This window comes from Thunnus maccoyii, chromosome 21 (genome assembly GCF_910596095.1).
Source record: "Thunnus maccoyii chromosome 21, fThuMac1.1, whole genome shotgun sequence".
Classification (NCBI taxonomy): Eukaryota; Metazoa; Chordata; class Actinopteri; order Scombriformes; family Scombridae; genus Thunnus; species Thunnus maccoyii.
The window spans coordinates 13,642,700-13,659,443 of record NC_056553.1 but is presented as its reverse complement, the minus strand read 5'-3'; the positions used below and the strand labels follow the sequence as shown (position 1 = coordinate 13,659,443).

At 39.4% G+C, this 16,744-nt stretch overlaps 1 protein-coding gene across 5 annotated transcripts in view; it reads right to left on the bottom strand.

Moving 5' to 3' along the window:
* c21h8orf34 (chromosome 21 C8orf34 homolog) overlaps positions 1–16,744 on the bottom strand; it is a 59,025-nt gene that overhangs the window by 455 nt on the left and 41,826 nt on the right. For 3 of the 5 annotated variants that reach the window (XM_042398673.1, XM_042398674.1, XM_042398675.1), the window contains exons 11-14: positions 11,052–11,178; positions 6,893–7,353; positions 3,700–3,796; positions 2,673–3,593 (exon numbers count right to left, since the gene is read on the bottom strand). In XM_042398673.1, the coding sequence (XP_042254607.1) occupies positions 3,472–3,593; positions 3,700–3,796; positions 6,893–7,353; positions 11,052–11,178 (807 nt within the window). In that variant the 3' untranslated portion in view covers positions 2,673–3,471. Of the gene's footprint in view, positions 1–4; positions 560–809; positions 849–2,672; positions 3,594–3,699; positions 3,797–6,892; positions 7,354–11,051; positions 11,179–16,744 lie in introns of those variants that run through there. The other 2 variants (XM_042398677.1, XM_042398676.1) reach the window with 2 other exon arrangements.

The following is a 16,744-nucleotide window of genomic DNA, read 5'->3' as shown; positions in this document are numbered from 1 at the left end:
AAAAATAAAAGACAAAAACATCAGTCTCCTAGAAACCAAAAATCACACACATTTAACCGCTAATAAGAAAAATAACTGGGGCAATTACTATAAAACAGCTATTTAATATTTGAACATGTCATAGACAAACATGAGGTGGAAAATGAGGCCTGTTGCTGCCCAGTGGAGGTTCCAACGACCATATTTCATAATAAGCTCTGGGACAGAAGTGACTGGGGTGACTTAAGCAGAGAGCTTTGAGTTTGGTTGCCGTGGCAATGCTCTGGCCTCTCTGATAGCCAAGCAGAAGCAGCCTGCTGTCAGATCTCTCTCCAGACTGGCACACTGACACTGGGAACTGTGGGCACCTCCACAGCCACAAGAAGGAGAACCGCAGACAACCTCAGACCAGACAGACTTTCTCCTTCTCCCAAATGTTGACGCTGAGAGTTGACGCTGTCTGCTGCATGTAAACTCAGAACCCAAGTGACTTAATGGAACTGGGCAACAGTGATCCAGTCTCCACACATGGCCAGCCTCCACCAATCGCATTTCAGAGCCACTGTGCCCTCCATTTAGCCTGTGAGGGTAATTGAATGGACCATAAATGAAGGTGGAGGCTCCTACAGTAAGTCACCCATTGGTAGTTATTTGGGTAACATGTTGTGGCTCTACAAATGAGGTCATTGACAGACATTGTGGCTCTCTCAACTTGAGGCAAGTGCCTACAATAGCAAAATGGTTAGTTTCTGGTGACGCAGATGATACAGCACACCATTCAGTGAGCTTTTTTTTTTCAGACTATGAAGCTACTAACTGAAGATTCTCACCTGAAAACACAGATCTCTTATTGGCATCTCGTGCACCACCTGTGAAAAAAGACAATGTGTCATGTAGGGCTGCGTGGTGACTTTTAAATACAGTAAGCTAGCAGTAAGGAAACTGAAGCTAATCTTACATTTTTCAGGACAGCCAACATGTCTGCCAACATCACTTATGTGTAGATTAATAATACAAAGTGACCTCAAACACTGTAAATAATTAATCCTATAAACCAGGTGACAGGTGTGTGATGTAGCATATTGATTTACTTCCACTGTACATTTTTGGAGGTCATTTACAGATGTGGGATAGCCACATCCGTAAATGACAAAGGGGATAGGAGTGAGAAAAATTTATTTGATCTCCATTGTGGTATGTGTGGTTGTCTCATTGTGGAAGTTTATAGAACAACAGGAAATAGCTATAGATCCCTCCCACCCCCCCATCATTTAGCTCTCACCATACACTTGGCATCAGTTCTAAGACATCTGCTGTGAAACTGGGAAGAGGGTGTCACTGAGCAAATGACATGAGCCCCATATTCATGGACACACATGCATGCACAGGTACATGAACAGGCTCAAATACACAAGCAAACCACAATATGTGGAACTTTTTGTTTTTTTTTACTTTCTTCACAAATGTATTGAGATGATTTAAATGTACTCATGCATGAATTTGGAACCTTGTTCCCCCTTGGGCCACTTTAGATACTTTTTTTGGTCAAGAGCTTTCTGTGCCTGAAGAATTAAGGTCGTTCAACCAGAAAAAAACATCTGAGCAAGCATGTTTAAGCATTACAAAATTTCTATGATTGTTACTCTGTTCCTCTGTTTGCAGATTATAATTTAAAAAAAAGAAAAATTGCCCTGTAAAAGACTGTACATCAAATTAGGGAGGGAAAATGCTTTTGAAAACAATTTTAATGTCTTACCCTGACAAATGCAATCACTCACACATTTCATACACACACACATACATACAAACCAGATTTCACAGTCCTGTGGGCCTTCTCTCACGCCAGAAAGTCCTTTGTCACGTTTTGTGGCTATTGGGTCTCTTTTTCTCTGTCAGTCTCTCTCTCCCCTTGTCTGAGCCACCTCTAATTCAATGTGTGGCTCATATCCTTTCTCAACATGCCATTACCATTGCCAAGCCTTAGAGCAGGCCCCCAGGGGCTATTAGGAAAATGTATCCATTCATTTTGCAAGATACACATTTGGCAAAACAACGACCCTCTAGAGGAACTTGTCAAGAAGGGTTATATTTCCATGTGACAACCATTTGCCTGCTTGGTCTTTTGTTTGACTGGAATTCTTGTTTCGTAACGTCAGTGAAAACTGTCTTTTTGAATCCCACATGCACTTGATTTTCAGTTTGAGTAGCTGATGCTGATACTTTGTTTACTGAGAAAACAAGGCTACACTAATTTGAGAACATTTCTGACTTCATGGCATAAATAATTTTTGGACTTCTTCATAAATCAACTGCAAAGTTTGCATTTTTTCCCCACTTTGGCGATTTTGGTCAGTCTGTTAGTCTGCCAATTGCACAGTTAGCCTGCCTGTCCATCTAACACGCTGGTCCAGAGCAAGATATTTTGACAACGGTAAGCTAGATTCCTATTAATTTTGGTTTGGAAATTTGATCAGGTCAGAATTTCCTTTTAACCAGCACTTCAGTTCTTTAGGTACGTCAAAAACTGATGGCTAGCTCTACAAAGAATTATGTGTATGTATGAGAAGATTGCCATTGTAGGCTGAACCTTCACCATTTTGGGCACTCCATGAGCATGACATATACCACCTTTAAACTAAAACATTGACATTACACATAACCCTGTATCTCCTATTTATTATCATCTTACCATGTAATCTTCTGAGCATATTCATACTCCCAAATGGATAAACCTTTTTTATTTTAATGGCCCTCTAGCCTTTTATTAAGCCCACTACTGGTGAGGATCTAAAAATAGCAAAAACTCTGGGTTCTGTTTGTTCTGACCTAAAGGTTTAGTGAAATGAGGTTGAAATACTATAAGTCACGTTCCATTCACACAGCAGGCCCTAAAAACTACTTGTCCTGCAGAAATATGTAATGTTTACAGAGGTTAGTTTTCCTTTGGTCCAGCTGTAGTATAAATTCTTACAAACATCTCATAGGATAAGAGACGTTTCACCATATGTTGACCAGTATTAAGAGAGCATAAATTTTACAGGTTGTTAGTGGACCTCTGTGAATTGAAAACTACTCTTAGTTTCATTCTGGCAAGCCAGATCATACTGCCACATACATTCATGTGATTTATGGACCAGGCCATTCAAGGAGGTCTGATCTAATTCTGTCATGTTCAAAGCCTGAGTAATATATAATATAGTAGTGTCTGTCTCCCAGCCAGACCACTACTATGACTGGATTTACAACATTCAAGGAAGAGCCATTCTTGTCTATCGACTGAATCTCGATAGAGATATATCTCTTGCATGATGCCAGGCAAGGAAATTTTACATGGAAACCTTTTCCCCCCTGTGAACCACTCTAGGATTTCACCCAATTGCAGAAATTTTCATGTGTCAGCTTTTATCCTTCATCTCAGAATTTTACAAGGAACACTTGCACATTAATCTTCACTTTTTAATAGATCTATTGCCACTTTAATACATTAGTCACTCACTGTGGTAATGTGGCATTACAGTAATGAAATGAACCACACATCCTACAAAGAAAAAAGCTGTGGCAAGGTAAAAACATTAGCAATTTGTCAAATTTGGGAACTGTGGATTCAGCTTGTTCTATTGAGTAAAAAATGAATCTGAATTAGAAGATGATAAATAATGAATGTAGAAGTTTAAAAAGAAACAAAAGATAGAAGGAAGGAAGAGTAGGTAGGTCACTTACTCTTGTCCTGTTCAGGTGGCTCCAGGATGTCACTGTCTGTGTCACTAGGAATATGCCAAGGCTGTCGAATGGCCTGTAATTGCTGGTAAAACTCATCCTGAAATGCCAAAGAGAAGAAAAGATTGGGGTCATGCATATTCTGTGTAGATAACAGAAGATAAATAGAGATGAAAAACAGAGAAATTAATTTTAATCAGACTGTTAAGTTTTCCATCTGTTCATCCCTCTGTATAAAGCACATGTCTTATTCAAGGAACTGTAGAGAATGAACAAAAAACAAATGTTAAAATGTATTCAATCCAGCTGAAAGATCTCCTTTAGAAATTTTAGATTATAGATCTACTGATATTACAGTGAAATGTCTTGACATTCAAAGACATATGTGTTCTTTCCACCCTATTTAAGGCTCTAATCATATTACATGGAAAGTTGGAGTGACCCCAATAAAAGGAGCAACAAGTCGAAAAATGATATTGCACAATATACCTCAATCAACTCACACACATCAGACATGGTGGTACTAAAGCCGTTTTTATTTTCTTATGTGCACCTAAGAAAGTCCTCAGGGCAAAGCCTGGACAAATAAATTGCTCTATGATCTCTACAAAATACTTTTACGTCTTCTTATATTTCAGTGCAAAAATAATGACCCCCATTTCTTTAAATGGCTACACAAGTACAGAGAGACAAAAAAATCAAAATTTACATCCTTTATTTCATTTAAATCCAGGATTTAAATAAATTCAGGATTCACCAACTCCATGACCAGGCTTCTTTTGGGGCCTACAGTAGGTGCTTAATAAAAGCAGATTGGGTGCACTGGTGTTTTGGATAATCTCACTAGGTGTCAACTAGCGTAACTGTCAGAGAATATACAGAGGGACTGCAAAATTCCTGCCCACCATTAATAAAACCTTCAAAAAAAGGTCTCATATTTAACAGCGCTGCTGTTAAGTAGATCATGAAAGGAATATAAGAAAGAATTCCCATTGAAAGGTCCCCTTTCATGCCAGACTCATTTTTCCACAATGAAATGATATCCTACTGTACAGACCTCCATGACTCTCCACTAAACCCCACACGAAGCATGTGTGTTTGTGAGGGAATGCACATGTGTGATATTGTGTGTTCTTGTGCTCTCACTCAATCTCTCTCTGTAAAGACTCATGTTCTACAGCCAATTTTACTTGGGCATTGAGCCTATTTGACGCTCAGCACACAAGTTCACTCTAACCATTATAAAACATTACAATAAAGTTGGAGTGATTTTCAAGTCCATGACCCAAAGTTTATGACCATTTTACCCCATGTTTTATAAACTGTGGGTGTGACTGATCTTTTTCATTGTTAGATATATATTACAAAATAAATAGCTAAAATATAATGTAGAATTTGATTTTACACCATGGCCACGGAAGATACTGTGTCCATTAAAGGAATAGTTTGACATTTTGGTAAATATGCTTATTTGGTCTACACTTATTTGTTTTCTTTTCTTACTGAGAGTTGAATTATAATACAGCACTCTCATATATGTCTATTAAATATGAAGCTACAGCCAGGAGACAATTAGCTTAACTTAGCTTAGCTTAGCATAAAGACTGGAAGCCAGAGGACACAGCTACCTTGGCTGTGTCGAAGGCAAACAAAAATGTATGAAAACCAAAGTGTAAAGATGACAGTTTGTGGTTTTACAGGTTTATGTGCAGGACTACATCTCAGCGGGGCACAGTGGTCTTGTTGTCACCACAAATTTACCAGGCAACCAGTGGACACTCCAGGAAGTCACTGTGCCCAGCCAAGAAATAATCCGGCACATACACTTTAGCACATTTACAAGCTAGTTTTTGTACTGATTAAACAAATGAGATATAATCTTGAGAGGTGCCAGTAGGTGGATTTTTAAAAAAAGTTTGGACAGATCGAGGCAAGTTGTTTCCCATGGATATATTAAAGGTAGAGTCAGTCATTCTGGGGAAAGATTGTTGATATTTGAACTAAACACCCAAACAAATTCCGCCCTCCCTTCGTGCTCCTTCAGAAGCTCCGCCCCCCAAAATTCAAGAACACGCATTGCCAAGGCACCAACCAAAAGAGAAACATGGTGGAATCCAGAGCGATGCGTCAGCTGTTGAGTCACTTATGTTCCTCTCACACATTATCACGGGTGGAAAAAAAAATTGTCTCGTGAGCACAACAGTCCGTCCACACGCTCTGCCTCTCTGCGGCTTCCCCACTTCTCTCTTGACCTACGTTAAGCGTCTCTGTCCACAGAAGCAGCCATCTGTCAGCTGCAGCTCCTGAGGAGCTGAGAGGATTGCGGCCGGCCAAATTGCCTTCATCAGGCTGACTGACAGCAGAAATTTACTGAACCAAAATAGTTTGCATGTTGGCTCCACAAGAAGAAATCGACAATGTTTGTATTTATTGACTCATTGATACGGTTAATAAGTTCAAAACACATGATATTTGTGTAATTTTAACAGCTGTCTGCTCAGATTAAACATGACAGAAACAGACTTCTCCATGAGACTGTTTCAGATTCAGTGTGTGAATTGTCCATGACCTCTCTCTCCATTTTGCAAGTCCTCCCTCACCATTCAACGGGTGCTGGAGACGGGAGACTGTCATGTCCTCACACAGACAGCTGCTCTGATGACTTCCTCCTGTCCACGAGCACAAACACCCCCCTACTGCTGATTGGCTCGAGTAGTGTTGTGAGGGTCGCTCCAAGCCAGTGTTTACATGCCCATTTACAAAGCCAGTGCTGTGTATGGACACCAGATTTTTTTCAATGCACACACAGAACAAACAGCTAGCAGACCATGAGGAGATATGCGCTGAATTTGACAAAAAGTATATTGAATTAAAATTGCTGACTTTACCTTTAAGGAGAGCCATTTCCACATGTTTCCAGTCTCTATGCTAAAGTAAGCTAACAGTTTCCCGACTGTAGCTTCATGTGTTAATGGACAGACATGGTTCTCTCATTTAACCCTAACTCAAACAGCACTGACACTCAACACATTATTTTCAGTTTCTCTTTTTTTATTTTCTATGGTATAGTACTGATAAAGTGACCAAAATGTCACCTGCCACAATGCAACTTTGCCCGACAACTATGCATTATTGCTTAACATGAGAAAAAAGTGTTTTTGATGACAATAGCATATATTTTAGCTTGGAGTCTTACCTCAGACAAGTAGGCCCGTAGGCTGGCTCCAAGGCTGTCTGTAGTGCTGAGTCCAGGAGGGGTGAGCAGTGGTCGGGGATGTGTGGGCTGACTTGTGGGCGTCACAGGGCGGCTCCGCGACCTCCTGAAGGTCACCTCTTTTTGAGCTCCAGTGTTAAAGGTGGAGCGTGTCAGTAAACTATTTGGGGTTAGGGGCCTACCGGGGGTTCTGGGAGACTGAGTCCGACCCATGACCAGGGAGGAGGACTTCGGGCTGAGCAGGGGGAGGCCCACACCACAAGGCTTGCCAGAGAGGCTGCCAGCTGGAGACTGGGGCCTGGACACCAGGCTGGGCAGAGGAAGTGTGTCGGGTAGTGTTCTGTGACGCAGGGGGGTATGGAGCAGACTACTGTGCGGATTACTGGTGCTCCGAGTGGTCATTTTCCCTACTTCTGCCAGCTTGGCCAAGTCCTTCTCAACCTCTGGAGGAAAAAAAAGGAGATAATTCAGGCAAACATCCAGATTTCATACTTGAAACCTAAGAGTCAGCAGCTACAGAGCTTGAAGGAGTGAATTGGTCTCCTCATTAAACTCCTTTTTCCCACACATTTAAATATGAATGTTATATGATTCCACTAATAGTAACTGACTTAATTTTTTATTACACATTCTCAGGGTGTTGTTATGAGGTTAGTATCATACAAGACTGATGATTCAAAAACTTTACTGAGCATTAAAGTGGGCGAGACTGCTTAGTTTAATCCTTCTTCTGGGCAATGATGACAATATTTATAGACCCTGTAAATTGTGGTGGATCCAGCTCCCTCTGTCAGAAAAGGTTCCAAGTTGATATACAGTAAGCACAGCCCGGTCATTTTTTTCTCGTGTTCCTGACAAAAACACATTTATTTGCCTCGCTGGTAGTCTCAAAAACATTTTTGTTTGTGAAAGAAGTGACGCGGCCAACTTCTGTGATCAACATCTGGATCATTTTTTCCACGTTTTTATGCTTTTGTTCAAGATCTTGGCAATCACGGATTCAACAAACCAGTCTGGAAGTTATCATTTGAGAGGGATAATTTCAGGAGTGACTCATCAGAAGCGAGTATTTCTGGAAAACTGTATATGTGTGACGTTAAATAAATAACAAAAGGAAGCTTGACAAGTATTTCATAAACCCTGACTTCCTTGTTTTCGAGCAAATAGTGCCTTCTACTATACAAACAACATTTTTCCGTGCAAAAATGTTAAACACATGCTCCTTTTCACTGACAAATATTCATTTAATATGCAAAACTGAAAACGTCTGCAGCACTACTCTCAATGCAGCTTTGGGACATTACTTAGCTGGTTTAAAATCTATTGCAGACTGTTTTGCACACCATCCTGCAGGGATCTAATACATTTAATTCTCTGACATGCATAAGGAGATTGTTGTTTCTGTGCTTAATCAGCTCTGATTGTATGGAGGTCGACCTTTATAGTGAGATACAACGCAGAGCACATACAGCTTAGTACCTCACCCATGTGTTCAATAACCTTATATGTGTACTGCCTGACATCGTGTCTGTGTTGCTTTAACCTTAATATATTGTACACATGTTACTTTCTAAATAACAAGAGGGAAAACTAAAGGTGCAGGTTACAGCTTGGCCCTTCTTGGCCTGACTGACTAAAAGCTAGAAGATAATTAACTCTGTAGGGTGTTCAGTGTGTGGCAGTGACAGGACTGCAGGATGTAATAATAAAGAAGCATTGTTATTAGGTTGATGGTCTGCATGAAAAACGGACAACAAAGTCTTCCTTGTGCTGAGGGAAAAATCTTCTGTAACAGTGAAATAAATACTATATACACAAAAGGAAAGCTGGAGTAAACTAAAGCTCCATATATGATTATTTCCCAGTTAAATACTTTAAACACCCACACAAAGTCCATCACGACAAGATGTTATTATTATATCGTAAACAGGATATGTTCATTAGCGATCTGTTCCCATAAAGTTGATATTTTCATCTTGAGTTATTTACCAGTATAATGATAAACACCACATGTTTTTGTTGTGAAAATCCTTTTCCCTTCCGTAAATGGTTGCTCCACTCATGATTTTATTGTAAACCAGTCGCTTCCCCTGACTTCCTGCCATTAATGAGTAGTCTATGACAAGCAGCTTTAGTTTAACAAAAGATCTGCACAATTGACAGTGTTTAACACAGAAATACTAAAAGCCATTTCACAGACACTGATATAAAATGACGGCTCCTTGAGATCAAAGAGGCGGAATCAAAATCCATATGGTAAAAACCTTTGATAGGTTTTGATCCAATCTTTGAGTAATAAGAAAAGGAAAAAGAACGAGGTGGGGGATGAGACAGAGAAAGACAGAGCGAAGGAGACATGAAAAAATGGAAACAGATCTAATCTATTAAAGTCTTTGATCAAGCAGCAGTTTCATATGGTGGGAAAGTACAGGGCCACAGCACGCAATACAACCATCACAACTCATGCAAACTTTATTGGGTCCTTCCTGTGAAAATAAATAAAACTGCTAATGACATGTCTGAATTACATCTGCTGTCCTACTACAACACAAATGTATATACAAGTAATTGTCCTTGGATAGATAAATTAAGTACAGCTATGTGCAGAAGTGCACAGTCCCACTGGGGCTGGGGCCAACTGAGTACTGGCCAAAATATGTCCAGACTAAGAGTCGAAAAGTATGACAAATTCTTAGGACTGTTACTTTTTCTTTAATCAGATATTTCTTAATGTAAATCTGAAAACTGTTGTCACTTTGGACCATATTTTGTTCAGACAAAGTTTTTTATATAACACTGCTATATTATGCAGTTTGACATATTTTGTTAAATGAAAACAAACGTTCATATTCCCCAAACTAAAAACAAATTAAATGTTTGTTTGGTATCATACTGACAGCAATTCCAAAACTGTTCGAATGATAGCATTAGGTAAAACTCTACTTTAGACATACCTGCGTTCAAATTAAGCAGTGCTGCGAAAAGTAATTCAATAAGCGGTAATTAATAAATGTGGATTCATTTTATCACAAAAGGCAGGCAAAGGGCGATTTCACAACCACATAATTGGGGCAACAATATAAGATGAAAAGTTAGGCTCTGAATCCAAATATGGAAAGTATTAGCAGCTAATAAAGGCTTGAATTAGCTTGTTGAACAGCTGCACTAAACCGCCTGGTGGGAGCCCTCGGCCTGAATATTCAGTAACTCAGTTTAAAACAACTAGAAATCAATGCCATCTGAGGACCTCTGGGGTAAAAGTTAATGTGCTGTTAACACAACAGCATGCCGGTCTATTCTGTAGGCACTAAGGCAACCAATGTATTCAGTGCAAATGTGCAGATGAGCGGAGAATACCATGGCAGCTGGGACCATTGTTGGGTGACAGTAATAGGTTCACCAAGTGGGACCAATATGCTTTAAATAACTCTGGTATGTGAATACAAGGTCTTTACACAAAGTGATGCTGTCAAAGTGGGAAGACATGCGTATACAAGTGGGTGACACATGATGGTAAATGGTGACATTCCCTCAGGCCTCCACTTTCATCTGATTCATAAACGAATACATACTTGATCATCATGACAACAAAAGGAGACCCTGAGTCACCCAGACGTCACTAATATCAAAGACGAGCCTTGAACTGCATTAGGAATGATTTCTAAAAATGCCGCACAAATTCCATTTTGTCTGACAAAAACCAGTCTCCAGCCCTGACTCAAGCTTCAATCACTTCCAAATGACTCTGTGGAGATGGAGTTATTGATTGAATCTGTCAAAGTTGGAGTTGAGATGAATTCGTGGCATGTGGAAATTATTTTAATTGCTTTTTCTATTTAGTTCCGACACATTTTAGCAAGGAGATCAGTTTTTAATTAACCAAGAAAATTGGCCAGCAGTGCATTCTTTGGCTGGACTCTCCCCCTCCCACTACTCATAAGTAACATTTTTCTATTTGTCTCTGTAGATCAAAGTGTATGTGTGTGTCTGCATGTTTGCACAGTGTAGACTGATATGACTTACCCAGACAATTAATCATTAAAGTCATACACAGACAAACTCATATATGTACAAAGGCGCAGCAGATGTATATGCACACCATACAGACTCTGACCACCAACACACACACACAACTGCCTACCAGCAAGCTGTTTGCCCATGTTCTCCAGCTCTTTAGAAAAGAGGGAGTCACCCAGTAGCAGGCCCGTCTGCCCGACAGAGCTCCCACCTCTCATAGCCTTCAGATCAGCCTCCCAGACAGCCTGACGCTAGTTAGCGAGGGGAACAGAAAAGAGAGAAAGTCACATTAGAAGAAAGACCCTTCAATTAACTCTTTATATAATTGTCAGCTATTGCTGGAAATATCTGAGCCATATCTCCTGGAAAAAAGAGGCAATTATTATTTTATAGGCTTTAGAAAAACACAAGAAACCACAGCAAGTGTAGATGAAAGCGTACAGCGTGCACTGCACTCTGTTTAGTGAATGCGGGACACGAGGCTGTCAGTAGTGGTTCGGGACATTTTTGTATAACTATCAGTAAATCTATAGGAGCTCAAATGCACACTAGTACTTCTTGGCAAAGAACCTGACAGCAGCAAACCTTGCACAGGCAGTTATTGAACAATAAATCAGCCAATTTGGATAGTTTCATAAACTACTGTAACACGAGCCAACTATATGGCATTATACAAAAATAAAGATAGTCATATTCCAAAAAAGGAATTCTAAAAAGGCAGATTTGATCGCTTATAGTTGCTGCTTTGGTCTATGTTGCTCTCACCGCTACCTGGCCAAGTGCATGATTTGGAAAGAGACCTGTTAGACAGACTGGGCTTTGCCAAGTCCTGTAATGGCAGCATGCCTAATCCTCCTATTTATTCCTTTGATGGGACACAAGTGGCCAGATGATCTGTTAAGCCAATGGACCAAGTGCACATGAGCTCCAAGCACAGGTGAGAAATAAAATCTGTCAGCCATAATTCCACCTCGTGTAAGTTTGGTTTACACTAGATAAGTTACGATACCTCTGATGCCAGCACTTACATCATTTGATGTGCTAAGCCTTTAATGAGAGACAGAGTTGACTTGACAAAGTGCTGACACAGACTAAAGACATTTTAAGGCTCTGGGAGATCTGGTGATATGCGCACAGTGCAGTCTTCCAGCAGTTTTTAAAGACAAACCTGGGAAATAACAGGCTACTCATTTTAAGATTTTCAGGATTCAGAGTGGGCTGAAAAGTCTTTTTCCGAAGAAGAGGTATAGTGAAAAACAAATGAAGTTTCTATCCTCTGATAAATGACTGAACATAATTCCCAGGGTCTATGGCATTGATCTTTGTGCCTGTCAGATACATGAGGCGTTCTGTGGCAGCAGAACCACAAATCCACAAGCCAATCCTTAATTACAGCCTTCATAAAGCAGCAAGGCGGGTTAAACATTACAACTGAATCCCCTCCCCAACTTTATTTCTTTCTCTTTGGTGGTATCCCCCCAAATCCAACAGCATGACATCATTTTGTCCTCCTCTCGCTCTAGGTCCTCTCAGTTCTAGCAAACAAGGCCACCAACAGATTTCTAGTTTAAGTTTCCCAAACACATTTCACAATCTTCATTACATTGTAAGTCATTATATAGTAAAGCAATACTACAGACCCAATGACACAGATATACTCTTATCAGCAACACCCTGAGTACACCATCTGCCCTAAGGCTCTTCTGTCCACTGCAGGAAAGACGATACTGTAATCAGGACCATATAACCCAGAGACTGGAGGCTACGGTTGGTGGTAGTAGTGTACAGTCCCATGACCAGGCAAACAAACAGGATATACTGAGTCTGCAAGCAATTCACCTCCTCAGATAACATCAATAAACAAACAGGCATTACAATCAAAATATGACAGTTGTTTTATCATGTCTCTGTGAAGTCATACATATTTACAGAGTCAGCTAGAAGACTGAATGTACAATGTCATAATAGTGCTGAATGTTAAAATAATGTTAAAAAAAAACATGTACAAAGCAGCAAGGCTCTACAAAGTAAGTTGGCAAAAACAAAAAGTGACTTCTCGATTGCACACTGAAACACAATGAAAATGATGAAAAGCTTTCTTCCTTCACTGTGGTTTAAAGCAACTATTGTCCTTATCAGAAACAATGTATGACATGAGCCCAAATACTGAGCCCAAAAACTTTTTTCCCCTTTGAACGCTTAGATCGGAGGCTTTAATCTACAGAGACAAAGAGATGAGAAGGAATGCCTTTTCATCTCCGAAATAAAGGCTTGCTATGATTTTGCAATTACTTACGAGTATATTAATGTCAGTGGTGCAAAACCAACATTGTATAATCTCTCTCCCAGTATGACAAAAAGTTAAAGACCTAAAAGAGAAAAGGGAAAAACCCTCTGGTGATGCTTCTGCCCAACTAACAAACATGGATCTCGTTTTTTGCTAAATTGATTCCACGTTGAGAGCAAACAAGACAGAAAGAGAGAGGATGGAAGTGTAGAGTTAAATATTTTATAGTCTGCATGTGTGCAGCTATACGTGTGTGGTCAGCGGTAATAATCACCACAATCTGGGGTTTGGTCCAACATTGCCCTGCACACAACAAGAGCTGTTCGGGCTGTGTGCATGCAGTCACAGACCTCAAACGTGGTTGGGCTGGGTTGGAGGTTTGAGCCCCTTACTGGCTTTTGCAAATCACAATTGATGGACTCTCTTGTTGTGGTTGGACCAGGAAAGCATATGGACCAATACACAGACACACACATACACATACAGGTGAGCAACGTCTCTCATTTCAAAATGATTATTTTAGGCCTTTAACTGGGAAATATGTCCTAACTTGGGGTTATTTGTTCCCGGGGGTGATGGGTGCTATTCTACAAGACAGTTTTTGCATCACAGATTACATTAAGAGTAGTTCTACAACACAAATGGTGCCGCTGCTAGAGCTTCACTAAACACCTTTTTCTGTTTCAAGGGTCAGAGTTATGGATCCAGCAACTATCTTACCAATAGCTTCTACTACATAAAGGGTTTTGGTGGTTTGACTCATCCAATGCTAAAGCGCCTCCTCTAGTAATGAAGAAGATGGAAAAATCATGAGAACTTAAACGTAACTGCACTTTTAAGAATTCTGGATGATTGACACTTAAACTTTACAAAGCCAGACTGTATCTCATGAGTTTAGTTTAATCTACCATGATTTTAATCTCAAAAATACTTGAAATGTGAAAATTGGAAGCAAAGACCTATTTATTACAGCCCAGCAAGTATTCGTCTAATAAGGTGTAAAAAGCGTTGACGTAAGAGTCAGGAAGAGAACATCCTGACAGATGGGAGCTCACATAAGGACATACGGATTTGATCTGCACATGAGGTAGAGAACATCGAGTATAACCAAACACCAACTTTTCTGATTTCATGGATTATCAGCCTTTCAAACATGCAGGGAGAGATCGTCTCTGTTATGAGCAAATGATCACAGGTCACTCGTATTGAGTCATTTTCTTGTATAAAACATGTTAAAATGTAAGGATGCATGCTACAGACAAGCATTAAACATGGACTCTGGGGTCAGAACACCTGATTTACTGGCAGAAATGCAGGGTAAGGCTGAGAAACAACTTACAAATTTCAATGTTTATATTTCCTGTCAAATTCTCAAATGGGTCGATCCACTAAATTTAACCGTAAGAAATACGGCATGCTGTATGTTTTCCAAATAACTGGTTTTACTGTTGTAGCCCCTCCTAGCTTGCATAGCCACAGGAGGATATGGGATGTGAGAGGTAACACTCAACTTTTAATGAGTTCTTCTTGTTTTGGCTCACAGCAGAATCACTTAATGGATTTTATGGACTGTAGACGGGGTTCTCAAGAGTTAGCACAGCCAAAAGCGTACAGGATACTGACAATAACACAGTTAGACTCTTATTCATACATGACAAAAATACGTTATATGACTGATGTCTATCCCTCAGTCACAAAAGGCCAACTGACGGAGGAGTTTAGTGTTATGCCAAAAGGAGTGCAAATGGGAAATGAGAGGAATGTTTTCAGGGAATCATAAAGTTCAATTAGAAAGTAATCAAGCCATAAAGTATGTTCTGCAAGAAATTTTCATGTGTGGTTGGATTGTAAAGTATGCAAAAAATCAATGTTCAATAGCTAGATTGGAATAGCTCTGCATCAACAATCACATTTACAAACAATCTGTTGCCCACCAACAGCCTTTCATCTTCAAACTAGATCCTATATTTAGCAAAGAGAAAGAAGTGCCATAACACAAATGGTTACAGTAGTTTCTTGGGTTCATAAAAGGTGATTTGCTTTTGATTGTGTGACATTTTGCAGTTAATTTTGCTAAATACATTTTTAAAAAATCAGTCATGATTCTGCAGTTTCTATACATGTAGCAGTTGACTGATCTGGTCTCAGTATGGAGAGTGCTTGTCAGAACAAATGTAGACTGAGCATGCATGATATGAAATGGTGACAATGTATGCACAGAATTAATGCAAACAAGTGTATTCACACACATTTTACTCATATGAATCTTATGCCAGTTAAAGGAGCTTGCTGTAATTTTTTTTTGAATGTATACACTCAAATAGTTTAAAATTCTCTGACTTTTCCAATGTATTAATTAGTGTATTAATATTATTCTTTACAATATAAACATATACAGTAAAATCAAAATAGTTTCCTGTGCTGTCTACTAAACCTGAAAATAAGAATACTTGTTATATGGGCTTATCCTAGTCATTGTAAATGGTATATAATGTTTATATGGGTCAATTTCAATGTCAATTTCAACTGCAACTTCAATAATTGCATCTCTGAAACACTCTCAAGGAAGGGGGGGTTATTATTCTGGACTAGAGATTAGCAAAATTAAAATAATCTTAAAGTAAAACCTCACAACTTTCTTCGAGTTGAAATAAAACAGTAAAATGGTCTTGAACTTAAAGTGTATTGACAAAAAGATCAATACAAAAACAAATCATCACTTTCACCATTCCTTCTTCTCTGCCTCACTCGTTGTATTATGACAAAAATCAGGGCACACATACATGACAAATTAGCAAAAACCACTAATATGGAAAATCTGGAAATCCTAAACAAAACTTTGGAGGAAAAAAACTGCACTGCAGCTACCTCTGCTCTAAATCACAAAGCGTCTCTCAGAGGATAACCATGCATGTATCACTGTGGAGGTGTGGAGAGCAGACTGGTGCCAAATATAAAAGCCATACAGTGTATCAGCTGAAACTCTGCCAATTTCCCCTGGAAACAAAAATAAACCATCACAACAGCTCTGCCTTGTATCACACACATGGCATTGCATCATTCTATTTTTACCATACAAATGAACAGTTTCCTCTGGCTGATTTTATGATGGTAACACCCATACAACTTGGTTAATACATATCACTTAACACTTACAAAGGAAACTGCAGAAGAATTTCTTGGGGAATTTACTCTGGCTTTTGCTTTCGGAAAGTATTTGTCTTTATGGGGCATTTATCACCTAAAGGAGCTGGCAGAGGCAGCCAAAAGAGGCAGCCCCCAAACCAGGGCAATCTGCAATACAAGGCATACTTCATTCATGAACGGCCATATATGAGAAATGTGCTGATAATAAAATACAACATCAAACTTTAAAACCTAGAAAAAGTTATATACATCCTTTCTTTAGCACTAATAACCGGTGAAGAAACAATATTTAACATTTTTTTACCAATGCAAAAGACACTGAGCCGTACTGAAGCAGAATATATTTTAAATAATAAGTACATTTTAAAAAAGGTACGGAAGCC